At 41.7% G+C, this 27,795-nt stretch overlaps 1 protein-coding gene across 6 annotated transcripts in view; it reads right to left on the bottom strand.

Annotated features, from left to right (window-relative positions):
• Window positions 1–2,859: 2,859 nt before the first annotated feature.
• The window catches only part of ccdc18 (coiled-coil domain containing 18), a 128,035-nt gene continuing 103,099 nt past the window's right edge, over window positions 2,860–27,795 (bottom strand). For 4 of the 6 annotated variants that reach the window (XM_080195230.1, XM_080195234.1, XM_080195231.1 and 1 more), the window contains 6 exons: window positions 25,415–25,618; window positions 19,752–19,889; window positions 14,710–14,907; window positions 13,372–13,917; window positions 9,603–9,710; window positions 2,860–3,382 (listed from right to left, as the gene is read on the bottom strand). In XM_080195230.1, coding sequence (XP_080051356.1) covers window positions 9,639–9,710; window positions 13,372–13,917; window positions 14,710–14,907; window positions 19,752–19,889; window positions 25,415–25,618 — 1,158 coding nt within the window. In that variant the 3' untranslated portion in view covers window positions 2,860–3,382; window positions 9,603–9,638. The remainder of the gene's footprint in view (window positions 3,383–9,602; window positions 9,711–13,371; window positions 13,918–14,709; window positions 14,908–19,751; window positions 19,890–25,414; window positions 25,619–27,795) is intronic. The other 2 variants (XM_080195232.1, XM_080195236.1) reach the window with 2 other exon arrangements.

Genomic DNA, 27,795 nt, shown 5'->3' with positions numbered 1-27,795 from the left:
GGAGCTGTTCTCCTCATGGGAGACAGCCTCTTCTGGCGAATTCATAAAGGCAAGCGAGCTCAGACAGTTCAGCACCACGTTCACTAAACAGATGCAAATCCTCATTAAAATATATTTGAATAAATTATTCAGCCTCTTGCCCATTTCCAACGAGAGGCTGACTTCACCGGAAATCTGGCCCTCGTAAAAAATACAAGGGCTGAGAAATCAGGTGAGATCCTACAGCACAGGAGGCCATTTAGCCATCAAATCTACACCAACTCTCTAAAAAAGCATCTCACCAAGACCCACCCTCTCTGCCCTATGCCCTAACCCTGTGTATTTACCATGGCTAATTCACCTAACCCACATATCTTTGGACACTAAGGGGTAATTTAGCATGGCCAATTGACCTAACCTGCATCCACTCGAAACGCACACAGATACAGGGAGAATTCATCCAAGGTCAGAATCAAACCCAGATCCCTGGTGCTGTGGGACAGCAGTGCTAACCACTCTGCCACCGTGCTCTGAATCCCAGTGGCAGAGAGAAAATCCCTCTGATAGCATCTGAGTTCTTCCTGGGGGTTCCGCATTCATGGTTTTGCAGCCTAACTTTATCACAGCAATGTGAATGCCCATGAATCGCTGTTCCACCAGGCAAAGAAATTAATTATGCTGTGGTCTTTTAAAGTTCCTTCCTGTCTACTGCCCCACCGAAGCCAAGGGGCATTCACACCTTTAAGAGGACAACCCTGGAGGAGTCTTTCACTTTAATGACACTTGCAGCCATTTCTAGAGGTACAAGTGTGATAAGGCTCGAGTTAGTACATAAAGGTGTATGTTGGCTATTCTTACCAATTTGAAAAAGCTTTTAAAGCTCCAATGTACAGGATTGAAGACAGAAATGTACTTTAAACAATTGTCCTTAAAATCTGTAATATTGTAATTACATTTTTGAGGAAGTTTTTTTTTGGAATGTAGTGGATTTTATCAGCCGCTGTGGTAGAATTTTTCACAGTTGTGAAAACGTGAGCGGAGTTTTCAGAGTAGGTTGTTGCTTTAAAAGTTTATTTACTAGTGTCACAAGTAGGCTTACATTAACACTGCAATGAAGTTAGTGTAAAAATTCTCTAGTCATCACATTCCATCACTTGTTCAGGTACACTGAGGGAGAATTTAGCATGGCCAATGCATCTAACCAGCACGTCTTTTGGGCTGCAGGAACAAACAGAGCACCCAGAGTAAACCCATGCAGACACAAGGAGAACATGCAACCTCTGCACAGACGGTGACCCAAGCTGGGAATCGAACCTGGGTCCCTGGCACTGTGAGGCAGCAGTGCTAACCACTCTGTCGCCCGCTGGAAGCTTCCTTAGTGAAATGAAAGCTCCAAAAAGATTTAACATTTTCAGCTTTGTAATTACAGAACAACCACCAGGCGGAGAAAAGCCAAAGGAGCTGCATAATTGTAATAACATTGAGACGTATGTACTCTACTGAGTCTCTCTTTGCATGTTACCTTGCTGTGTCTGCATGCTAACATTTTATGATTCATCTAGAAGGGAACCTAGTTCTCTCTATACTGCAGCATGTTAAAGTTTCTCTTCATTTAAATACTATTCTGAGCCTCTATTCTTCCTGCCAAAATAGACAACCGTAATTTTCCCCCATTAGAAGCCATCTGCCAAATTCTGGCCTACTCACTTCATATATTTATGTGCCTTTTCAAATTCATTGCAGCCTCTCCACAACTTGCTTTCCTACTTATCTTTGTATCATTACAAATTTGGCTACAAAAATAATATAGATCATAAATAGTTGAGGTTCCAGCGATGATCCCTGTGGACTACTCCATGTTTGTATGGTTCCTTAGTCAATCCTCTATCCATGCTAAAATATCACCCCCAACACTATGTGGTCTTATCTTGTGCAGTAACCTTTTACGCTTTACAAGAGAAGTAATGAAGACCTTGGATTGAATTTTACAATCCTCCTGTGGATGTGTTTCCTGGGGGGCGGGTGGTGGTGGTGGTGGTGGTGTCTCCATTCCACCACATTCCTGCCCAACCGCAAGATGACTCCCATAATATGGCAGGCAGGTGCTGAAATTGACAGCCTGCCAATTAAAGTTTATTTATTTGTCACAAGTAAGGCTTACAATAACACTGCAATGAAGTTACTGTGAAATTCCCCTAGTTGTCACATATCGGCACCTGTTTGAGTCAATGCACCTAACCAGCAGGTCTTTCAGTCTGTGGGAGGAAACCCACGCAGACATGGGGAGAGCATGCAAACTCCACACAGACAGTGACCCAAGCCAGGAATCGAACCCGGGTCCCTGGTGCTGTGAAGTAGCAGTGCTAACCACTGTGCTCCCATGCCACCCCAGTGACCAATGAAGGGTCAATTAGAATCAATGTATTCACTACACAATATGTTGATGTAGTGGGTGGGCAGTCTACATCCAGGTTTCTCCTCATGTAAAACTGGTCTGGGACCGTTTACACAGCTATCACACTCCAAAATATTTACACCCTCCAATGAGGAGCTTCTAACCAGGCACCTGACCCAGATAGGTCTTTGCGAGGTTACACTGTGCACAACACACACCGCAAATCACCAGGCTGCTAGTCACAAATTAAAATCACATTCATATAACTGGAATTCTCATTGCTTGCTACTCATCCTGGAGCTGTAAACATTGAGACTACATTATAGATTTGTACAATTGACTGCTATTTGAATTGCTTCCCTAAATGTGGGTCTAACTCAAACATTCATGGAGAACATGGCAGTCTACAATAGACTTGAATATGTATATACATACATATTTTAAAAGATGAAAATAAACATAGCAATACAGAAAAGAGCATTTATTTTACATAGAAAAAATAAATATTTCAATGAAATACATTTTTATTTCTCTAAAAACAATGTTTATTAACATTAAAAAAATGAATTTTGCAACTCCCATTGTACAATAAATTACCAGTATGATGATATGAAATTAGGCAACCTTTATTTTCAAAGCTTCTTTTGGAATAAAGGCCACATCACTGCTTTACAATCACAGCGGCACACTTCATTCTAATATCACTGGGTAGCAATGCTTACTGATCACTGGTTCTGCACTTTATCTTCATCTTTTAGTTGACGTTATTCACATGACTGTTCTTGTTGAGAAAGTTAAGGCACTTTACAAAAAACTGAAGATTAACCAAACAGTTACAGCTACATGTATAGTCCGCAAAATAAATTAGTTAAGCATCCTTGAACATCTGAAGCTTCCGGACAGCTTTGGATTTCATAAGATTTCTTACACTGGACACTTAAATTAATAAAGGGAAACTGGTATTCAGTGCATAGTTTTCTCCAATGCAATTCAATATATCCTGGGCCACTTGTAATTTGAGAAAGGGAGGAGTTGGGAGGAGAGAGAAAAAATACAGTGAGTTCACATTTGATTAGTACATCTTGGAACAAGCACTACTGAGAAATATTTTAGACAAGTGAACAAATACTAGCAAACTATGCTAATATGGTCTGCTGCATTATTAAAACAAGTGCAAACCACTGCATTTCATTTGTTTCAATTAGTCTGAGGTGCCTCTGAGCCATTTGCTAACCCACTCCTATTCCTTATTTAACCACATCTTGTCACATCTTTCATTAATATCTGAAAAGTGGTTTATTGTAATCAAAATTAAAATTGGTGCTGTGAAATATATGAGGCCTTCAACATACCACACAATCCCAAAGAACAGCATGGAAGGAAAGAGACAGCACGTGTGCCAGGTGTGGAATTAGAGAACATGAACCCAAGCTAGGATTAAAGTGGTAGGCTTTAAGAACTTGCAATCAGGGCCTTCAGGACTCTGAGCCTGTGACACTATTCAATCAGATCATCAGCTTTTTAAAATAGAAAATGATGGATAAATTTGAGGGGTTTGTAACACAGGGACTAGTAGAAGCTGAAGCACATACTGTATGGAGGGCACAACTACAATGTGACAAGTTTTCTAAAAGCTAATTCTATTATGTTAGACCCTTGATCCTATCCTGCTGTTCAATGAGATTAAGGCTATTTCTGTGCCTTGGCTCCATTTACTCACCGACACCTCATACCCCTCAACGGCTTTTAAAAGGGATTTAATTAATATTTCACCCAGGATCAACTGCCATTTGTGGAACAGCATTCCAAACTTCTTCTCCGCATTAAGGATTCCAATGTTTTCTAACTTCACACCTGAGGGGCCTAGCTCAAATATTCAATTAAGAAACAATAATAATGAAGGAATGCAGTGAGGCCTGAATTACGTGTTCACATTCTGGTCCAATTATTCCCAGTCCCCTAATCTCATTTGTCTTGAACAAAGGACAGTATAGCACAGGAACAGACCCTTTAGCCCATCATGCCTGCACAGATCATGCTTTCTTACCAAGACCAACTGCCTGTATCCCTCTATACTCTGCCTGTTACGTGTCTATCCAGATGTCTTAAATGCCACTAATGTATCTGCCTCAACCACCTCACTTGGCAGTACGTTACAGGCCCACACCATCCTCTGTGTAAAAACCTTCCCCTGCATACCTCATCTGAACCCTTCTCCCCTTACCTTGAACTTGTGCCCCCTTGTAATTGTCATTTCTGCCCTGGGAAAAACCTTGCAACTGTTCACCTTATCCATTCTCCTCATAATTTTATAAACTTCTATCAGGTCACCCTCAGCCTGCATCTTTCCAGGGAGAACAATCCCAGTTTCTTTCCTCATAGCTAATACCCTCCATACCAGGCAACATCCTGGTAAACCTTTTCTGCACTCCCTCCAAGGCCACTACGTCCTTCTGATAGTGTGGCAACCAGAATTGGACACAGTATTCCAAATGTGGCCTAATTGACATTTTATATAACTGTAACATAATTTATCAACTTTTATATTCAATGCCCCATCCAATGAAGGCAAGCATGCCATATGCTTTCTTCATCAGCTTTTTCACCTGCGCTGTGGATCTGTACTCCCAGATCTGTGTCCATATGCTATTGATGGTTCTGACATTTATGTTATAGTCCCACCTGAATTGGATCTACCAAAATGCATCACCTCGCATCTCCGCCCAAGTTTCCAGCCTATCAATATCCTACTGTATTCTCTGATAATCTTCATCACTATTGGCAATTCCAGCAATCTTAGTACATCTGCAAATTTGCTAATCTGACCAGTTACATTTTCTTCCAAGTCATTTATATATATTACAAATAGTGCAGTCTAAAGACTACACATAATATTGGCTCAGCTGTTAAATCAATGAGTACTGGATAGATGTTAAATTATGGAAAGCAAAAACAAAGAAAGGAATATCAACTATGCATCTGCTGATTGATTAATACACTGAAAATACATGCAAATTTGTTTTCAAAGTGGTTATTTGATCAACAGGTTGAACTCAACATTTGGAACCTTGCCTAAGCATGATACTTGGATGTCTCAGGGAGAAAATGAGACAATGTTCTTTGTCATAAAGTCATTTGCCTGCAAAGTTTTCAGTCTGTGATGATAAACTACAATTTGGTCACATCACAATACACATCTACATCAATGGGGATGAAGTGGAAATGGTTGAGGGTTTCACATTTCTAGATGTGCAGATCATCAATCTGTTCTGCTCCCTCTACACAGTAGCTATCATTAAGAAAGCCCACCAACGCCTCTACTTTCTCTGGAGGCTAAGGAAATTTAGCATGTCCGCAGCAACTCTCACCAACTTTTACAGATGCAGCACAGAAAGCATTATTTCTGGTTGTATCACAGCTTGGTACAGCTCCTAGTCTGACTAAGACCACAAGAAACTACAAAGGTCTGTGAATGTAGACAAATTTACTGGAGTTCTATGAGGATGTGTCTAGGGCAGTGGATAGAGGAGAGCCGGTGGATGTGGTCTTTCTGGATTTTCAGAAGGCGTTTGACAAGGTACCTCACAAGAGGTTATTGCAGAAGGTCAGGGGACATGGAGTTGGGGGTAGGGTGTTAGCGTGGATAGAGGATTGGTTGTCAAATAGGAGGCAGAGAGTGGGGGTCAATGGGTGCTATTCGGATTGGCGGTTGGTGACTAGTGGGGTGCCCCAGGGGTCGGTGCTGGGGCCTCAGCTATTTACCATTTATATAGATGATCTGGAGGAGGGAACCGAGTGCAGGGTGTCGAAATTTGCTGATGACACCAAGATTGGGGGAAAGGCAAATTGTGCGGAGGGTGTGGAGAGTCTGCAGAAGGATCTAGATAGGCTGGGCGAACGGGCCAGGAAATGGCAAATGGAATTTAATGTTGGCAAGTGTGAGGTGGTCCACTTTGGTAGGAAGAATGGTAGGAAGGACTATTACTTACGTGGCAAAAAACTGCAGCAGGCGACGGTGCAGAGGGACCTCGGGGTCCTTGTGCATGAGTCGCAAAAACCCAGCTTGCAGGTGCAGCAGGTGGTCAGGAAGGCGAATGGGATGCTGGCCTTCATAGCGAGGGGGATTGAATATAAAAGTAGGGAGGTCTTGCTGCAGCTGTATAGGGCATTGGTGAGGCCGCAGCTGGAGTACTGTGTGCAGTTTTGGGCGCCGCACCTGCGCAAGGATATTTTGGCCCTGGAGGGAGTGCAGAGGAGGTTTACTAGGCTGATACCGGAGTTGAGGGGATTGAGCTATGAGGAGAGGCTGAATAAACTAGGCTTGTACTCGTTAGAGTTTAGAAGAATGAGGGGAGATCTCATTGAGACGTATAAGATGATGAATGGGATGGATAGGATAGAGGTGGAGAGACTCTTCCCGCTCAAAAAAGACAGTAGGACTAGGGGGCACAGCCTCAAGATAAAGGGGAGGCGGTTTAGAACGGAGTTGAGGAGGAACTTCTTCACTCAAAGGGTGGTGAATCTCTGGAATTCTCTGCCCGTTGAAGTGGTGGAGGCTGCCTCGCTAAATATTTTTAAGAAGCGGGTTGATGGGTTCTTGATAAGAGAGGGGATTAAGGGTTATGGGGAGAGGGCGGGAAAGTGGAACTGAGCCACAACAGATCAGCCATGATCTTATTGAATGGCGGGGCAGGCTCGAAGGGCTAGATGGCCTACTCCTGCTCCTATTTCTTATGTTCTTAGCCCAGTCAATCACGCAAACCTGCCTCCCATCCACTGATTCTGTACACCTCCCGCTGCCTCAGAAAAGCAGTCAGCATAATCAAGGACCCCACACACCCCGGATGTACTCTTTTCCGCCTTCCCCCGTGGGGGGAAAAGATACAAACGGCTGAGGTCACATAGCAACCGACTCAAGAACAGCTTCTTCCTTGCTGCCATCAGACTTTTGAATGGACCTACCTTATATTAAGTTGATCTTTCTCTTCACCCTAGATACTACATTGTGCACCCTCTCCTTTCCTTCGCCCCAGGTACTCTATGAACAGTATGCTTTGTCCGTGCAGTGAGAAACAATAGTTTTCACTGTATACCAATACATGTGACAGTAATAAATCAATTCAAAATAATTTCTTGTAACAAGCTTCCCTCTGTTCTGTGAAATTAGTTCCACAGGCTGAGTACCCAAGGTTACTTAATTTGAACATGCTTTTAAATTTAACAGTTTTCTTCTCATCTGAAGATGATGATTCCTTGTTATTTAAAGCAAAGTTTATTTATTGATCACAAGTAAGGTTTACATTAACACCACAATTTAACCCATATTAAGTAAATTAAACTTCTTTGCCACTGTTATTTGAGAGTTGTGGCCCTAGTCCTCAAATACCTTTCTCACACTGGCAGAACGGAACACAGTTCTGAAAGGTTTCTTCTTTCTATAGTTCTCATGTTTAAAATCATTCCAAGATGATTGTGTATAGGTACTGAAAACTAAGGAACTAGCAATATAAGCAAAGATTAATGATCCCTGTTTCTTTTAATTTACCAGTGTGATCTCCTTGGTTATGATGTCTGAAGATATCAATAGGAAAAAAGCTGGTGGAATTTTCTGCTCCAGACACTAAATGCAATAGCTGGCGGGATTAGTGACACACAGCCCACTGTGCATCAGGATGGGTTCTCATGCCTGATTGCGTGTGTGGAACCTTATTAATTATGCACTGGCGAGCAGTTCTCTGAATCATATGGCAGGGTGAGTACTGATTCACTCACCCGCCATCACCTTGTGGAGTTGAAGGCCCTGGTGCCAGTCTCCAAGTAACTCTGGAGCCCATACTTATTTCTGAAGACATTGGATTGCCTTTAATTGTTTATGCTGATCTTATGGTCACAGTCCCTGGACACTCTCACACTCACAAAAAGTGCAGCACCAACTGAGAGCAGCCCAGTTAGACACATTCACCCGTCTTATACAGCAGCTCAGGCATCACTGGAGACTCAAAACATAGCTGTTGTAGGCAGGCTTTGAATGTTGCACACACTGCATGCCACTTGGTCACGACTTAGACTCATGGTCTAATCTCCCAGTTGGGAGAGAAAACGCAGTTCTGGGCACTTGCATTTTTAAAGCGTATTCATGACATGGTAATGCACACAAACGGGATTCCCTACATGAATCAATAGGAAAGCAGATCCACCACCAGTCCGTCATGAAAATGCTGAGAAGAAAGTTCTGACTCTTTTTCTCCTGCTGGCAGAATTCAGATCTTGGGCCTCGTTCCGAATTCTCCAGCCTCCACAAATCCCATTGCTGGCAGGGTCAAAAAATTCCATCCCTGTACTTAGGATTTAAGAAAATTCAGATAATTGACTATAAGAGTACAGTTACAGACATGGATTGCAGTTTCAGTTATTACATCATCAAATTTTGGCCATGGAATATGGCTTGTGGGCTGCATGGTTATGGAACTAAAAAATGAATTTACTGGGACACTGTAGATCCTACCTTCAGGACTAAATGCAGGTTCCAAGATTGCATGGGCAAAGCTACAAAGGGGTTTTTACTACCAGCAGCCAATTAAGATGCTGCAACCTGGACTGCTGTCTTATTAAAGAAGATGCCCTGCCTCTCACAGCAGTCAACCCAATCAGAGGGCTTGTGGTTTGGTAATACCATCAGTAGATGTGACCACTGGAAGGGAAAGGGGAGGTTTGTATAATGACTTGCTCTCAAAAGATGAGGGAGAAACTTTCTTAACATATTGGGGCAAGGCTAGCAGACTTCAGCAACTGGAAGGATGAATCCTCCAGTGATATTGTTGGTACCCCGTGGACAGCCATTGGGCACTTCTCTGTGGAAACCATGAGGAGACTACCTTCATATACTGCTGGTTTCCCCACAAAGTGGAGTGACGTTCAGATACTAACAAAACGCCAACAGGGTTACAAATATACTCCAGTCAATTATCCTAACTGGCTGCCCGCTGATTAAAGGCAGGCAGCCAAGCCACTGCAGTTCTTGCCTTTCAAAGTATTCCTTGGTGGTGGGAAGATGTCAAGCTATCCAGACACTTTCCACATCCATTTAATCAACCTTGTTTCCAGATGGAATGCTAGCTAATGTCTCAACAAGTCTGCATCTGTCTGATAATAAATTGGTATGCAAACAATTTCCAATCACATCTGAAACTCGCAAACTGGAGAAACAGGGATTTATCCACATTATTACCTACTACTGCTGAAGATGAGGCAAATGACTGTTCTGTTATTTCAATGGCACGGAAGCATGACTTTGTACATTTAACTCAGCATCTGCAAGGTTACAGTAGGCATTGTCCTGTTAGAAAGATACAATTTTTAAAAATTAGCAGAATAGTACAAAGATTCTAAAGGAAAATAATTTCTAATAGATGCACCAACAACATAGACAGTAGGAAGGACACTAGGTGGAAAAAAGGTTTATAGGAGATTATAAAGAAGAAAATAACATAAGCTGTTCAATAACAAAGCTGGTCAACCTGTAACGCAAAAACGTTTAGTTCAAAATATTTCCCAGTGACTCCTTAAATAGAAGTGATTATAACAATAGTCCTCAATACTTTAAGATGTTGGATTTCTGACTCCAGCAGATATCCATCATCTCTGGTCTATTGCCACTCTGCTACTGTGGTCAAGAGGCCTGAAACACAAACCTGAGTTTTTCAAACATTGTAAGAGAAGTTGCAATAAAAAGTCACGATTCCTATTTTCATATCTCAACAATAGTTTCACTATGAGAGTAGCTGTCCCAATCACCAACCACAAAAAAAAAATCAGAGACCCACGAAGAACTGCACAATAGGGAAGGCATCATCATCTCTATCCCACATTTCCTTTACAAAATAGTGAAGTTATTTGATTAGCTAACTAAAACAGATGACAAATGACATTGGCCACAGGAACCATGAGTCCAACTCTTGATCCACCCACCACATGGGTTTAGCCAGCAGGAGACAAGGACTGGGGCAAAACTCCTAAAATCACTGAGAATCCTGCAGAGCTTGACAATAAAACATTCTTGCAACTATAACGGACCACGCAATTTGCTGAACACCAGTTAACCGAATAGTCAATCTGCTGAAAGGAGGACTTGCATTTAGATGGTGCTTTACAGTACTCATGATGTGGGTATGCCGGCGTTGGACTGGCGTAAACACAGTAAAAAGTCTGACAACACCAGGTTTTAGTCCAACCTATTTATTTGATAATATACTCACTAGCTTTCGGGGTTACCCCCTTCGACGAAGGGGGTAACCCCGAAAGCTAGTGAGTATATTATCAAATAAATAGGTTGGACTAAAACCTGGTGTTGTCAGACTTTTTACTGGCTTTACAGTACAACAGTGAATACATTTCATAAGTACTTCATTGGCTTTAAAGTGCTTTGAGGCATCTGGAAGTCATGAAAAGTGCTATATAAAGAAGGTTTTTATTTTCTTCAAATGTCATTGAAATACTTTCAAAGTGTAGTCACTGTTGTAATGTGGGAAACAGGCCAGCCAATGTGCATAGAGCAAGCTTTCACAACAGCAAAACAACAATCAGACAATCTGTTTCTTGTGATGTTGGTTGAGGGATAAATATTGACCCAAACACCTGGGATAACATCCTTACTCTTCTTTGAAATAGTGTCATGGGATCTTTTACGTCCACCTCAGAGGGCAGATGGGGCCCAAATTTAATGTCTGAGACCCTCCATCAGCGCTGCACTCCCTCAGTACTGCACTGGACTGTCAGCTTTCATTTCTATCCTGAAGTAAGACTTAGCCTCTGAATCTTGCAACTCAGAGATGAGGATGCAATCAACGGAGTCATGTCCAAATACAGTGAGCACCAGTTAACACAATGGTCACTCTGCTGACTGCAATGATCTTCAATCAGTTAAGCATTATCCACCTCACTGAAGTTTGCAACAATGTCCTATTGCAAGTCTAGCAATAATGTGGGGATGACTCAATGTCATGCCTGATGAGATATTGTGGAGACCAATTGAGAAGACATTCTCTTCACAGAAAGAATCTAATTCACTGAGTTAAACTACTAGTAGTATGTTGACCGCAAGTGATATGCTTTAACACATAGCAAGGTCAAACATATATATTATTTATTGTCAAATATATTAATTTGGATGTAGACTGCAAGCCTATCAGCCTCACGTAAGTGTTACGAAAACTTCCAGAAACCATGGGCGAGACACTCTGGCCTCCTAGCCATGTATTTCCCATCATTGGGAGGTGGCATGTTGATTGCTAGCACTGGGATTCTCTGGTCCTGTTGCTGTCAATGGCAATTCCCACTGATGTCATCCCACACTGGCAGGAAACCCATGGGCTGGTGTGTGCTGCCGGGAGGACCGGAGAATCCTGCCAGCATGAATGGCCGGAGAGTTCCGGCCCATATAGCTGGGACGAAATGATCGCTTAGAATAAGGATAAGAAATGAGTGCCGATATGAATTTGTTAAAAGAAAACTGCACCTGAGTTAAACGGAGAGGGTTAAGGAAGGTTGATTGCATATGAAGTTTGTGAAGGTAACATATGATGGTCCTGTTGCGCTAAACAGTGAAGATGGTAACAAATTTCAGGACGGCACCAAAAGGTTAGTAAAATGGACAGATATCTGGTAGATGAAATTTAATGCAGAAGTCAGAGTGATGGATTTTGGAAGGGAAATTAGGAAAGATAATATAAATTGAGACAAATTTAAACATTGCAGTAATAGAAAAATCTAGGAATTCACATAATTAACAAAAAAGATGGCAGGATAGGTAGATAAGGCTGTTAAAAAAGCAAGGCTTTATAAATAGAGGTATAGAGTTAAAAAACTCATTTAAACTGCAAAGGGTGATTACAACAACTAGAACTGTATTCCCTGGAATCTAGAGTGTGAATATGAACTAAATCAAATCACCCTTTAAAGGGAACAGATAAGAGCAAAAGAGAAACTATTTTCATTGGATGGGGACATCAGCAGTATAGAGCATAGGCAAAAAAAAAGAGATATTTCAGGAGTGAAATTATCAAACACCTTGTAAAGGGTGGTACAAGTTTGGAACTCTCTTCTGCAAATACCAATTAATGCCAGGTCAATTGTGAATTTTAAATCTGAGACTGATAGATTTTTATTAACCAAACATATTAAGGAAAATGGAGTTAGGACATAGATCAGCCACTCAGTGGATGCCAGCAGAACAAATTTGATGAATTAAATAGTCTACTCCTATTCCTATGTTCCAAAGTTATGCTTCACTTGAAAAGTCACTAGTTCAGCCTCAGCTCAAGTATTGCACCCAATTCTAAGCATCGCTTTGAGAAGATGTCAAGTTCTTGGAGAGGTACAAAATAAATTCACTAGAATTATAAATTCGAGTAAGGAATAGGGAACTTGTGGAGTGACAGGGGGTGGAATTGTTCTCCTTAGAGCAGAGAATGTAAACAGACATATTCAGAATAATGAGGGTTTTTTATAGTTTCTCTCCAGTTGCTGCTTCAACTGGAGTTAGAAACCAGAAGGAACAGTCTGGAAATTATTTGCAAATCCAGGCTGGAAATTTGATCTCTTTTTCTTTTAAATGCAGTAAATTACAATGTTCTGAACTATTCTACCTAAAATGGTGTCATAAATTCAATAATAACTTGCAAAGGGGAATTTCATGTAGACTTAAAAAGAAGGAATTTGCAGGATAAGCGAACCGATGGTCAGGGATGCAGGGGTTGTGCGCGGGGCGTGTGCGCGTGCGTGTGTGGCGGGGAGTGGGAACTAATTATATATTGCGGAAAAGTTGTTATTGCAAATGTTACCAAATGTTCAGTAATATCAGCTGTAGCACAATACACACAAGACAATGTTGTTTTAATTATTGAAATTTCATCATATAAAGGCTCTATTCTTACAAACTGCTATAGTTCAGGATTAAATTAATTAGCAAACAGATTTGCTACTCAACATACAACACACACCTGATTTGGAATTCTGTGCATTCCAGTTGAACATTCTTCCATTTTTGATTTGACCTGTTCATTCGACAAGGCTGATGACTTGTCAAGTGGCGATCCTAGTTTCGTACTACTTCGTTCCATGGAGATTAAATTCAACATTCCAGTTAAAGTTTCCATGTTACTATTACTAGTCAGATTAGCAAGCTCTAAGTCTTCTTCAGCTTCTGCTTTTGGAGACTGACTGAATAAAGCGGCATTCTCTGGTTTCCCTGCACAGGGAGCATCTTCAATATCTTCTAAGCTGATGTTCTGGGCAATGAAAGACTGCTCAAGTATTTCACGAATTCTGTTAGAGTAATTCAGGGAGTGTAATGCTGAACCAATGTCGGTGCCATACATTTCATTCATGTTTCTGATCAAAGGGTAAAAACTCTTGAGTTGCGTTGTGAAATCTTTTCTATTATTGGAATCATTTTGAGATTGTAAAATGGGAGAAGGTGGTGGCCGTTTACCCAAAGCTCTTTCAAATCCAGAAATTTTCACTTGTAGCCTTGCTATTTCAGATTCCTTGATTTAGAAATGGAAAAGAGAACCACATCATCATGTAATGCAAATTGTTCTAGTTCCTTTTCTATGATAAAACCTTATATTAGAAGCTTTACCAAACAAATGTACAAAAAGAATCATGTAAACCGTTGACACTCACAATGAACATAAATGTATTCAAGGGAGTGAGATTATAATCTTTGAACGGTCGGGGAAAAATTCCTGTTTCAATTCTCCAATTTACAATCCCTTGCTTTAAGCTTCATTGGCAGCATTGCTTGGAGCTGCTCGTGTCTTACTTTCTGGAGCTTCGTCCCTAAAGCCCTTATCCTCTCACGCCGTTTTTAAAGGTCTTTGCAAAATCTCTCAGTGAATTTCTGGTCAGCCATCACAATCTCACCTTGTCTTCTGTTTTCCAGGTCACTATCTAAAGTGCTTTGAGATATTTAGAGTAGAATCACAGATTCAACAGTGCAGGAGGCCGCTATTTGGCCCATCCAGCCTGCACTAACAACAGTCTCACCCAGGTCCTATTCCAGTAAAGCCACATATTTATCCTCCTAGTCCCCCTTACACTAAGCGACAATTAAACATGGTCAATCAACTTTACCCGCACATCTTTGGACTGTGGGAAGAAACCAGAGAATCCAGAGGAAACCCATGCAGACATGGGGAAAACATGCAAATTCTACACAGATAGTGACTTGAGGGTGGAATTGAATCCGGGTCCCTGGCACTGTGAGGCAATAATGCTAATCACTGTGTCAGTGTAAGACTTTTTTTTAGTCAAATACTTCAAAACAAAAATCCTACCTTAATTATTAGGCCTTCTTCTGCTGCATTTATCACCTGTCTTTGAGATTGAAGTTCTGACTCAAGAGCAAAGATACGTTCCTGAGCCGTTTCTAGATCCTGCTTCAATTGTAGTGACTGGTCACTTGATTCTTGGGCAGTAGGGCTCTCCGCAATAGGTGGCAACAACTGTGCACTGCTTTCTTTAAGCATAGAGATCTGCAACAAAAATAAATGCACACTTTTGAAGTTCAGTTCTCGGTGTCTTAGAACCAGTTCTTTGTCTCCAAATCAAGTAGATTAGAAGTGAGCTCTCTCTGAAATATATAAAACCAGTTTTTGTTTGTAAACATGGTTATGAATTATGAACTAGATAGTCACAAGTTTTAGAATATAATTTTTGGTTATGCTGAAGGTAAAATAATTTGTTTGCATTTTTGTTTGAAAGCATATAAGGTTGGGATATTAAATTAAAGGCTCTTTTTTAATTTATCTGTGAGTCTGCAGACAGAAGCAGTTCAGTTTGGGAACAGAGACCATTCACCTTTGCTTTGGTGAAGGCTGCATCTCACTGGATTAAGACAGCCCATGGGAGGTGACAGTCGATTCAGCCTGCATTTCAAGCACAGAAAAATATCTCATCATTTACTGTAGTATGAAATTAGACTCTTATGAAGAAGAGTAATGTTGAACTGCAGAGTTTGTCCAGCATTTTGTTTTTATTTCAATTAAGGCAATGGTAGCTCCCTCACTCCCTGTGAAAGAGGAAGCCAGATTTCAATTCCAAATCACTATCCAGCAATCTCTCCTGGAAGCCTGTGTGGTGGTGGCCTTGGAGTAAACTTAGTTGTGGTTCACTCAAAGTCAAAAAACCTGACATAAACCATTTTCAAGTCTCATATGAATAAGACAACAACATTTTACAAGTTTAAAGAAAAAGGCCATTCAAAGTAGTTGTAGGTACAGAAGCCTCTATTTTGAAGCCAAAAGGGGTTTTCAAGCTACACAAGGAAGCAAAAAGTATTGGGCAACTGAAAGATATGGCAAAGGGTGTGTAGATAGTCGCTCACTCCAGCGGGGTTCACAACTGCTCCCACTGATATGGAACAGGCAGCTGACCCCACCGGAGGGAAGAGGGGCCACTGCAGCTCCTGTAGGATGTCATGGGTTGGGGGTGTCCTTTGAGGAGTGCCAGCCCAGTGATATATTCTTGCTGCCACTCTGTACAGGGATTGCTGGCAGAGGGAGAGTAGACAGTTATTGGAGCTGGCCCAGTGATGGGGAATGGGGTTGGCCAGCAATCGGAAGGCCGGCAATGTGGAGCCACTGCGGTTGTGCAGATCTTCACTCTGACAGATCGGCGCACGTGCCGTGGCTCGCTCAGTAATATACTGCTGGCCTCTCGGATAGGAATAGGCCCCACCCCGATTTTCAGAGGGAATCCCAGTAGGCACACTGTGATGCAGTGGCAGAGAACTCTAGAAATCACGCTGAAAAAACTAACAGGGTTTACTCCCTATTTTTCTGCAAATTGGGGACTTAATATTTTTTGGGGAGAATCCCACCTGAGGGTTGAGAGAGAGCCAAAAATCAGCAGACTGTTTAACATATTTATATAATGAAGGGTCAGTTAGACTCATTACAAAGCCAACTGACCCCAGTAACAGGCTGTCCCCACCATAAAATGACTTGGGCAGTCAGGCAGGAGTGGGCAGTCCCATCTTCTGGAGTGGTACTTTGCAGATCAGCTAGGCAGCCATCACCACCACCGTCCCCCCACCCCACCCCCACAAAGATAGAAACCCTCCTTTATTCATACTGCCTGCTGTCTTAAACCCATACCTCACACATTCCCTGACCCGGCCAAATCCTCTCTGCCCAACAACCCAGACTTAACCTTTCCCTCGTGATCCATTGGCTCCCCGTAATACTCTGTCCTGCATTTGTAGACATGATATACCTGGGCGATTTTCCAGTGGATGCTAGTGCTGTACTACACTGGAACAATCATGGGTGTGACTAGGTCTGGACCACAGTCAGGATGTTGTCAGGGCCCAGAGTGTTTGCAGTAACCAGTGTCTTCAGCCATTTGAAGAGGTCAGAAGAGGCATTCAGAGTTGATACGTTAACTGTTTCTTTCCTCATAACTGCTCCCAGAACTGCTGAGTATTATTAGCAATTTCTCTTTTTATTGCCATTTCTTGATTTCATGTGATGTGAGTTGAATTGGCTGAAGACTGGTATCTGGAATTCTGGAGATGTCAGGGGGAAGCAGGGATGGATCACCCACTCAGTACTTCTGTTGGAAGGTTCGTTATTCCTTCATGGGATGTGGTTATCAGTGGTAAAGCCAGCATTAGGTGCCCCTTCCTAATTGCCTTGGAAATGGATGACTTTGTTAGACCATTTCAGAGGGTAGTTCAGAGTCAGCCACACTGCAGGGGGTCTGGAATTACATGTAGGCCAGAGCAGGTAAGAATGGCAAATTTCCATCCCTGAAGAACATTAGTGGACAAGATGGTCTTTTGCAACAACTGATGATTGCTTCATGGTCAGTACTACTGAGACTGATTTTCAATTCAAGTTCATTATGAAGATGGCTGCAAACATTTCAGCTTCACATTTTGCATTGATGTTCCTTCATTAAGGCTGGGACGTTTGTGGTTCTTCCTCATGCTATTAGCTGTTAGTTCACAACTAAGATGGACTGTAGAGCTTTGATCTGCACTGTTGGCCACTGAATTGCTTAGCTTGTTCTATCACATGCTGCTTCCACTGACTAGCATTCATCCGTCATAGCTTCTACAGGTTAGCAACTCATTTTTAGATATGCTGACACTGCTCCTGACATGGTCTCCAACACCATATTGAAGCAGTGTTGATTTCCTGCTTTGATAGTAATAGTAGACTGAGGGATATGCCAGACTATTATTCAGCAAGAAACCTTAGGGGGCGATCCTTCCAGCCCACTGCGCTGCTCAGGCAGAGGCTGTGTAGCATGCTTCTCATTTGGCGGAACAATCTCTGCGCGCCTCCCACTGCCGGATGTCTGGGGGAGACAGCTCCGCATCGATTTCTAGCGTAGAGCTATACATATTATGTAAATTAAGACTGCATCTTAGTAGTGGGACGAGGATTGAATTTCCAGGTCTGCTAGCCTCTCCACTCGCATCAGGAGTGTTTCAATCCAGCGGGGTTTACTGCAGCTCCCACTTGCAGGGAGCTAGATAAGTGAGAAGTCATGCATTTTGGTTGGAAAAATGGGAAGGTAACTTATTATCTAAATGGGGAAAGACTTCAGGGTGTTCCAGTGCAAAGGGACCTGGTGTCCTCATTCATGAGTCACAGAAAACTAGCATGCAGGTACAGCAGATAATAAAGAAAGCGAATTAAATGTTGGCATTTATTGCTAAAGGAATAGAATATAGAAGGTAAGGAAGCATTATTGCAACTATACAAGGCATTAGTGAGGTTGCACCTGGAGTATTGTGCATAGTTTTGGCCCCTATATTTGAGGAAGGATGTAATGGCATTGGAGGCAGTTCAAAGGAGGTTCACTAGATTGATTCCAGCGATGAGGAGTTTATCATATATAAAGAGAGATTGAACAGTTTAGGTCTATACTCTCTGGAATTTAGAAGAATGAAGGGAGATCAAATTGAGGTATTCAAGATAACAAAAGATATGGATAAAGTAGATGTGGAGCGGATGCTTCCTCTTGTGGGGCATTCTAGGATGAGAGGCCATAGTCTTAGGATAAGGGGTAGCAAATTTAAAACAGAGTTGAGGGGAAACTTCTTCTCCCAAAGGATTGTGAATCTGTGGAATTCGCTACCCCAATTGTGCTGGATGCTGAGACTGAGTAAATTTGAGGATGAGTTAGGCAGATTTTTAACTGGTAATGGGTGGAAGAGTTATAAGGAGAAGGCAGGAAAATGGGGATGAGGAGCAAATTGAATGACACAGTGGACTCGATGGGCCGAATGGTCTAATTCTGCTCCCATATCTGGTAGACCAATCCCGCTGGAGTGTTGGGAGATCAGGCTGGCCTGGGCACATCCAGGAGGGTGGGGAGGGGAGAAGACAGTGAATCAGGCTATGAGAAGATTGGAGGGGCAGTGATGAGGAACTCCTGGGGCTGGTCAGCAATCAGGAGACCAGCAGTGTGGGCCACTGTACATGCGCTGATCTTGGTGCTGACAGATTAGTGCATGCACAGTGGCCCACTGAGCACTACGTTGCCAGCCTCTCCAGTCAGAACAGGCCCTGCCCCCCAACTTTTTATCACGGTTTGCGCTAGGGCACTCTGTGACACAGAGTGTGGGAAATTAATTTTGAAATCTCACTGAAAAACCAGACTTTGATGCTTAAATTTTTTTGGGAGAATTCCACCCCATACATGTACTAAATAAAGTGCAAAAAGAAATTAGATGAATTTGTTCATAGAAGACCAATTTAAGGTTTATGCAATCCTAGCATCTATTGCTTTTCACTGGAAGAGTTCTCCTTTGCAATTAAAGTCAGCATCAACAGTTAGCTACTAATCACAATATTTGATCTATTGGTCCATTAATATTCAAGTAGCATTTGGGCAGAGTTACTTATTAGCTGGTAAAAGTCCATGCAAGTAATATTAGCTTTAGCATGCACCAATACAATAGCAGTACACCACACTGCAATACCAGCACACTGTTAACAGGTTTGTACTTAGAATTCCCCAATACCATGATTTCCGACTCAGCTGTAGCATCTAGTTTCTAGAAGATGCTGTGCACAGTATAGAATTTCGTACAGGAAAGTCAAAAAGAGGCAAAAATCAGAATACTTCTGTCAGCAAATATGAAGACCAACTTCCTGCCATTTTTATTGCCATGTTACAAGCCAGTGCTCAAAGGCCTTCAGAGCAGAAATTATATATCAAAATCTTTAATTGAATCAAAATGATGCAAAGGTCGACACACATCTATTGCTTTGTTGTATATTTAACAAGGGTTTTAAATTGATAAGACTGCCATCATAGTAACAAGGTTCCAACATTTCTTATTAAATAAATTGTGTCCTACTTCTTTCTGATGAGCATTCTTCAAGTGTTTAACCAATTCTTTTAACTTCTTTGTCTCTGCCTGCGTCCTGATTTCTAACTTGGTCTCTCGAGCTTGAGCAGCACTCAATTCTTCTGCAAGGTGAGCAGCACAAGCTTCCTATAGACAGTGTGTATAAAAATAACCAAATGATCAGAAACAAGAACAAGATACTACAAGCTTCAACAAGACTTTTGTTGACCTTATGTAAAAACGTTGCAAGACATGAAGAACTTTTTCCCCCCAAAAGTACCATCAAATATATTGGTCAACGAATATAGAATCACAGAATCCTTACAGTGCAGAAGGAGGCCATTCGACCCATCAAGTCTGCAATGACCACAATCTTAAACAGGGCCTATTCCTGTAACCCCACATATTTACCCTGCCAATCCCCTGACCGTAGGGTCAATTTAGCATGGACCAATCAACCTAACCCACACATCTTTGGAGTGTGGGAAGAAACTGGAACACCCAGAGGAAACGTACGCAGACAGAGGGAGAACGTGCAAACTTCACACAGACAGTGACCTGAGGCCAGAATTGAACCCGGGTCCCCGGGCACTGAGAGGCAATGGTGCTAACCACTATGCCACCCCTCAATCACTCAAGATCCCATTCGAAGTGGTGGAGGCTGCCTCGCTAAATATTTTTAAGAAGCGGGTTGATGGGTTCTTGATAAGAGAGGGGATTAAGGGTTATGGGGAGAGGGCGGGAAAGTGGAACTGAGCCACAACAGATCAGCCATGATCTTATTGAATGGCGGGGCAGGCTCGAAGGGCTAGATGGCCTACTCCTGCTCCTATTTCTTATGTTCTTATGTATCTATTATGCAAAAATCTCCACCGAAACTTCCATCTGGCATGTGAGGGGCTTTTAGGTGCAAGTTGATAGGGATTCAGGACTGGCACATTCCTGTAAGGATGAAGGATAAGTACGGCAATTTTTGGGAATCTTGGATAACAAGAGATATTGTGAGCCTAGTCAAAGAGAAAAAGGAAGCATTTGTCAAAGCTAGGAGGCTGGGAACACACAAAGCAAGTATAAAATACAAGGAAAATAGAAAGAAACTCAAGCAAGACGCAAGGAGGGCTAAAAGAGGTGACAAAAAACATTAGCCAGCAGGATTAAGGAAAAGCCCAAGGCTTTTTGAAGCGCAAGAGGGTGGCCAGGGAGAAGTTGGCCCACTCAAGGACAGGGAAGGGAATCTATGCGTGGAGCCAGAAGAAATGGGCGAGGTATTAAATAAGTATTTTCCGTCAGTATTCATCAAAGAGAAGGACTTGGTGGATGATGAGTCTGGCAAAGGGTGTGTAGATAGTTTGAGTCATGTTAAGATCAAAAAGGAGGTGGATATTGGGGTTCTTGAGAAACATTAAGGTAGACGAGTCTCCAGGACCTAATGGGATATACCACAGAATACTGAGAGAGGCAAGGGGAGAAATTGCTGGAGCCTTGAGAGAAATCTTTGCATCCTCACTCGCTACAAGGCAAGTCCAAGAGGACTGGAGAATAGCCAGCATTGTTCCTTTGTTTAAGAAGGGTAGCAAGAATAATCCAAGTAATTACAGGCCAGTGAGCCTTACATCAATGGCAGGAAAATTATTGGAGAGGATTCATCGAGACAGGATTTATTCCCACTTGGAAATAAGAGGACGTATTAGCGACAGGCAACATCGTTTGGTGAAGGGGAGGTCGTGTCTCACGATTAGGTTTTTCAAGAAATGATGAAGATGATCAATGAGGGTAGGGCAGAGGATGTTGTCTACATGGACTTCAGTAAGGCCTTTGACAAGGTCCCTCATGGCAAACTGGTGCAGAAGGTGAAGTCGCATGGGATCAGAGGTAAGCTGGCAAGGTAGATACAAAACTGACTTGGTCAAAGAAGACAGAGGGTAGCAGTGGAAGAGTACATTTCTGAATGGAGGGCTGTGACAGGTGGTGTTCTTCAGGGATCAGTGCTGGGACCTTTGCTGTTTGTAATATAGATAAATGATTTGGAGGAAAATGTAACTGATTTGATTAGTAACTTTGTGGACGACACAAAGATTTGGTGGATTTGCAGATAGCGATGAGGACCATCAGAGGATACAGTAGGATATAGATCGATTGGAGACTTGGGCGGAGAGATGGCAGATGGAATTTAATCCGGACAAATGATGTATTTTGGAAGGCCTAATACAGATAGGAAATATACAGTAAATGGCACAACCCTTAAAAATATTGATAGGCAAAGGGATCTGGATGAACAGGTACACAGGTCACTGAAAGTGGCAATGCAGGTGGAGAAGGTAGTCAAGGTGGCATACGGCATGCTTGTCTTCATCGGCCAGGGCATTGAGTTTACAATTGGCAAGTCATATTGCAGCTTTATAGAACCTTAGTTAGGCCGCACTTGGAATATAGTGTTCCAATTCTGGTTGCCACACTACCAGAAGGATGCGGAGGCTTTGGAGAGGATACAGAAAAGATTTACCAGGATGTTGCCTGGTCTGGAGGGCATTAGCTATAAGGAAAGGTTGGAGAAACTTGGTTTATTCTCACTGGAACGACGCAGGTTGAGGGGCGATCTGATAGAAGTCTACAAGATTATCAGAGACATGGACAGAGTGGATAGTCAGAAGCTTTTTTCCAGGGTAAAAGAGCCAGTTACTAGGGGGCACGGGTTTAAGGTATGAGGGGCAAGGTTTAAAGGAGATGTACAAGGCATTTTTTTTTTTTAAACACAGAGGGTGGTGGATGCCTGGAACTTGCTGCTGAGGGAGGTAGTGGAAGTGGCTACGAGTGACTTTTAAGGGGCGTCTTGACAAATACATGAATAGGATGGGAATAGAGGGATATGGTCCCCAGAAGGGAGTTTTAGTTGGGTCGGGCAGCATGGTTGGTGCAGGTTTGGAGGGCCGAAGGGCCTGTTCCTGTGCTGTAATTTTCTTTGTTCTTAAAATCCACATCAGGACATCAGGTGAGGAATAAATTCATACCTTCCATAGTAAAAGAGCTTTCTGGCACCATCAAGATCGTGATGTGGAGATGCTGGCCTTGGACTGGGGTAAACGCAGTAAGAAGTCTCACAACACCAGGTTAAAATATGACATGTTTATTTGGTAGCAAACACCACTAGCCACTAGTGGCGTTTGCTACCAAATAAACCTGTTGGACTTTAACCTGATGTTGTGAGACTTATCATCAAGATCAACAGAAATAATGGTGACTTGTGCATGGCTGCAGTCCATGGAACTGTACCTCAACAGTGCAGTTAACACTTTGTAAAAGGGTGAAAGGAAAACAATTTTTAGAAAAAAGGATAAGAAGTTAGCACACAACACTGGGATTTAGGCAAGAAGCCAACTTGCTAATTCATCCATTACGCTAGAGCTGAATGTTTAAAAGTCTAAGCGCTAAAAGTGGAAATATTCTAAATTCAAATGAAATTCCTCACTTGAACATTTAATTTTCTTAATTATTCTAATATTGACGAGGGAACTTTACATTTTCCTGACACAAACTTGGATAGTAATAGTACAAATGGCAGAGAGAGTATGGTTTCTGTAAGGTGTTCTGTAGAATTTTCTTTATCAGTGCATTTCCAGCCTGACGAGGAAGTGTTATTGAATCTGGTTCTGGGGATTGAGATGGACACAGTAAAAAGTCTGACAACACCAGGTTTTAGTCCAACCTATTTATTTGATAATATACTCGCAAGCTTTCGAGGGGTTACCCTCTTCGTCAGGTGACGAAGAGGGTAACCCCTCGAAAGCTTGCGAGTATATTATCAAATAAATAGGTTGGACTAAAACCTGGTGTTGTCAGACTTTTTACTGTGTTTACGCCAGTCCAACGCCGGCATACCCACATCATGACTACGATTGAGATGGATCCAGTGGATTAAGTGTCAGTAGGGGAATAGTTAAGGAATTAGATTAGCAATCAAAAATGACAAGGAGCAATCTAGTAGAAAAGATGATTAATTTGGAAAGGGCCAATTTTAGTGGTTTTAGAACTGTTTGTCCCAATCAAAGATTTGCAGGCAAAATTGTAATGGAACAATTGGCTGCCTTATTAGAGGAGATAGCTCAGATACAGTCCAATATGTGCCCATGAAGGGGAAATGCAATGCAACCACAGCCAGAGCTCCCTGGATGATAACTGGCAGTAAAATGGAGCGGAAAAAGGATCCTTATGACAAATGTCAGATTGATAATAGAAATTAGAACCAAGCAGAATATGTAAAATTAAGAGGGAAAATGAAAAAGAAAAAGAAAATAAGACAATGAGAAGAGACTGACAGCCAACTTCAAAGGGAATCCAAAAGACAGCTGTAAGAAGTCTCACAACACCAGGTTAAAGACCAACAGGTTTATTTGGAATCACCAGCTTTTGGAGTGCTACTCACCTGAGGAAAGAGCCATGCCCCAAAAGCTTGTGATTCCGAATAAACCTGTTGAGACTTTAATCTGGTGTCATATAAATTCTAAAAGGATAGTAAAGAGGAGATAGGCTGATTAGGGATCGAAAAGAAGCCAAAAGCATGGGCATGAATAATTTGCACCTGTCTTTACCGAGGAAAACGATGCTGCCAAAGTCAGTGAAACAGGCAGGAATTGAGATACTAGATAGGCTAAAATTAATAAAGAGGTACTAGAATGGCCAGCTGCACTTGAATTTAATGCGTCACCAGGACCTAATAGGAAAACAAGTGTGAAAATTGTGGTGGAACTGACCATAATTTTCAGTCCTTCTCCTTAGATATGGGGAGATGCCACAGGACTGTAGTCTTGACAAGGGGTCATCTGGACTTAAAACATCAGCTCCTTTCTCTTCTTACAGATGCTGCCAGACTTGCTGAGATTTTCTAGTATTTTCTCTTTTAGGAACTGTACTTCTGTTCAAAAAGGGGTGGCAACAATAACCCAGCCAGAACAGGTCAGTCAGTTCATCATCAGTGGTGTGGAAGCATTTAGTAAGGGTAATCTTGGACAAAGTTAACAGTTACTTGTACAAGTGTACATTAATTAAAGGCAGCAACGATTTAGTAAAGGTAAATAACTTGAGTGTTGCTGAAAAAATATGTTGCGCCAAAGCTTTTCATCTTGCTCTCATCAGAATTCTTTTATGAGCAAAGGATGGACAGACTAGGCTTATACCCGCTGGAGTTTAAAGAGCAAGAGGTTTGATTGAAACATACAAAATGCTGAGAAATCTTAATAGGGTGGATGCGGGGAGAATGTTTCCTTATGTGGGAGAATCTAGAAAGTCACTGTTTAAAAAAAAAGGGTTGCCCATTTAAAATTGAGGTGAGTCATTTTTTTTCTCTCTGAGAAAGTCACGCAACATGTCTTTTCTCCAAACTCAAGAGAATTCTCAACTGAACAAGTTCAACATTTCACTTCCTCATAACTCATTGTGGTCTTGGATTGAGAGATGAGTAATGGGTGCAAGGGAAATCCAGAGTTTGGTAGGATTCTCTTGACTAAATAGGCCTTACTATTTTTCTTTTTAGGGAAAATTTCATTTTATCATTTTGAGATTGATTCAAACCCAAATTCCCAGATTGAAGTGCTGCATTCTAATGTACAGCACCAGTCAGTTCCCTCCTATTTTATATATGTAACTATATATCTTGTTCGTCTGCTGCAGTTGCCCACCTTTTCTTGAGATAGTCGAATAGTTTCATTCAGTTCCAGACAGAGACGATCTATCTCTCTTTGTGCCTGCACTAAACTTTGCTGGGTCTCCCTCAATTCCAGATGAGAGTGCTGCATTTGTTCACGAGCTAAGCGTACTTGTTGACTTTCATCCAATACCTCCTTATGTTGCTTTATGATACACTGATCCTTATTCTTCAGTTTCTAAATAAATGGCAACAAAGTTATTAAGACACACATTCAAGTACCTCACTATTTTTCCTTTAGATGAAATGTCCCATAGATTTATAAGAAAACTACTGGATGTTCTACAACAAAACACAAGGAAGTTGGTCAGTCTGCCTAATTAATTTGCCATATTAGTTTGCCCTACATTCACCATAATGCTTTGAACTCAGAGTTTCGGTATAAAAGAGAATAAATCAGAGAAATTTGAGTAATCTTTCGACAAATAAAGTGTTTCTTTAGTGCACATGCTTCAGCTTTTTAGAGCACAGGAAGCAATTTAGAGGCATTTTTGGAAGATGGGTCACAGACTGGCAACGCACTATTGAGCTTCACTCCTGATTAAGTTTTCAATGATCTCCATCTCCTTCCCAATTCACCTTGCTCTCTCCTATGCAAGTACAATGATCTAAACCTCTCCTTTCATATAAACTCTGGCACTGAAATTGACATTGACTGGGACCAACCTCGTTACCTCACATGATCAATGACATACTATTTCTGAACACACTGTTGTATCCATCACTGCCCATTTCTTGCAGCCTCGCTTTTGCTCAACTTCCACTGCTGGAAAAAAACTCGCCTGCAAATTACTTCCAATTTAAGCTTTAAGCTATTCATCCTTTAGCCCTACATTCACCATAATGTTGTCATCAATATGCTTTTACCTCAGCTGTGTGCTCCTAGCAGAAACAGTACTCTCCTATGCCATTGTTCTCACCAGAATGATCCCCACCTTCACTCCCTCAAATCAAAGGGATGTAGATTTGAGTACAGCAGACTTACAATTATGTAGTCACATTACCAAATTTAACTGCACCATCAGGACCCATTTGGCCAAAGCTGCTCATTCAAGGGTATCCTGGAAGGCAAATATAAACCCAGGTTTCTATTCTCCACTACCAACCACCTCCTTAATAACTTCTCCTTTGCCTTACCCACTTGTTACCTGCAATAACAAGTGCAAGCATCTCATGAACATCTTTGATAGTATCAGGATTGATACCCTCCGTTTAGCTGTTGTTGTTTCTCCCTTTACCCTTAGCAGCCCAAACTTCTCTGCCAATATTCCTTCATGTCCTGAGCCCATATATTTCTCCAGTTTTTCTTCCAATTTCCCTCATGTCCTATCTCTCAGTTCATTTTTCTACAAAATCCACTTCCTATTCTCTTGACCCTGCCCCCCTACCACTAAAAACCAATTTATTGAATTTCTTTGTGGATGTAATAACAAAAAATGTGGGTTAAATAATATCTGTGGATGTGCTGTACTTATACTTCCAGAAAGCATTTGACAAGGTTCCACATCAAAGGTTACTACACAAATTAAAGGCCCATGGTGCAGAAGGTAACAAATTAGCATGGACAGAGGATTGGTTAGCCAACAGGAAATGAAGAGTAGGCATGAATGGTTCATTTTTGGGCTGGTAACAAGTGATGATTGGAGTTCTGTAGAGATAAGTGCCGGAACCCCTAGTACTTACAATTTATTTCAGTGACTTTGATGGTAGATGGTTGATAAATTTGCTGATGATGCAAAGATAGGTTGGAAAGTTGTGAAGATGATATAAGGCATAGATAGGTTAAGTTAAAAATTTGGGAGAAGGAGTATAATGTGGGAAAATGTGAACTTGTCCATATTGGCAGGAAAAATAGAAAAGCAGCGTATTATTTAATGGAAGAAGATCACAGAACTCGGAGGTACAGAGGGATCTGGGTATCCTGATATATGAATTACAAAATGTTAGTAGACAGGAGCAGCAATGATTAGGAAGGCAAATAGAATGTTGTTGTTTATTGCAAAGGGAATAAAATAAAAGATGTTTTGTTACAGTTGTTGGTGAGACGGCACCTGGAGTATTGTACACAGCTTTTGTCTCCATATTTATGAAAGGATATAAATGCATTAGAAGCAGTTCAGAGAGATTCACTCGACTGATTCCTGGACTAAGGGGATTATCATACGAGGACAGTTTGGACAGGCTGGGCCTGCATCCAATGGAGTTTAGAAGTATTCGAAGTATGCGGCACAATTTAACATAGTACAGTATGGAACAGGAACAGGAACAGGCATTTTGGCCCACATGTTGTGCTGAACATGACGCCAAATTAAACTAATCCCTTCTGCTTGCATTTGGTCCATATCCCTCTATTCC

Source organism: Carcharhinus amblyrhynchos, chromosome 9 (genome assembly GCF_965287045.1).
Source record: "Carcharhinus amblyrhynchos chromosome 9, sCarAmb.v2.hapA, whole genome shotgun sequence".
Lineage (NCBI taxonomy): Eukaryota > Metazoa > Chordata > Chondrichthyes > Carcharhiniformes > Carcharhinidae > Carcharhinus > Carcharhinus amblyrhynchos.
Note: the sequence above shows the minus strand (reverse complement) of the source record. Positions and strands in the feature narration are given on the sequence as shown.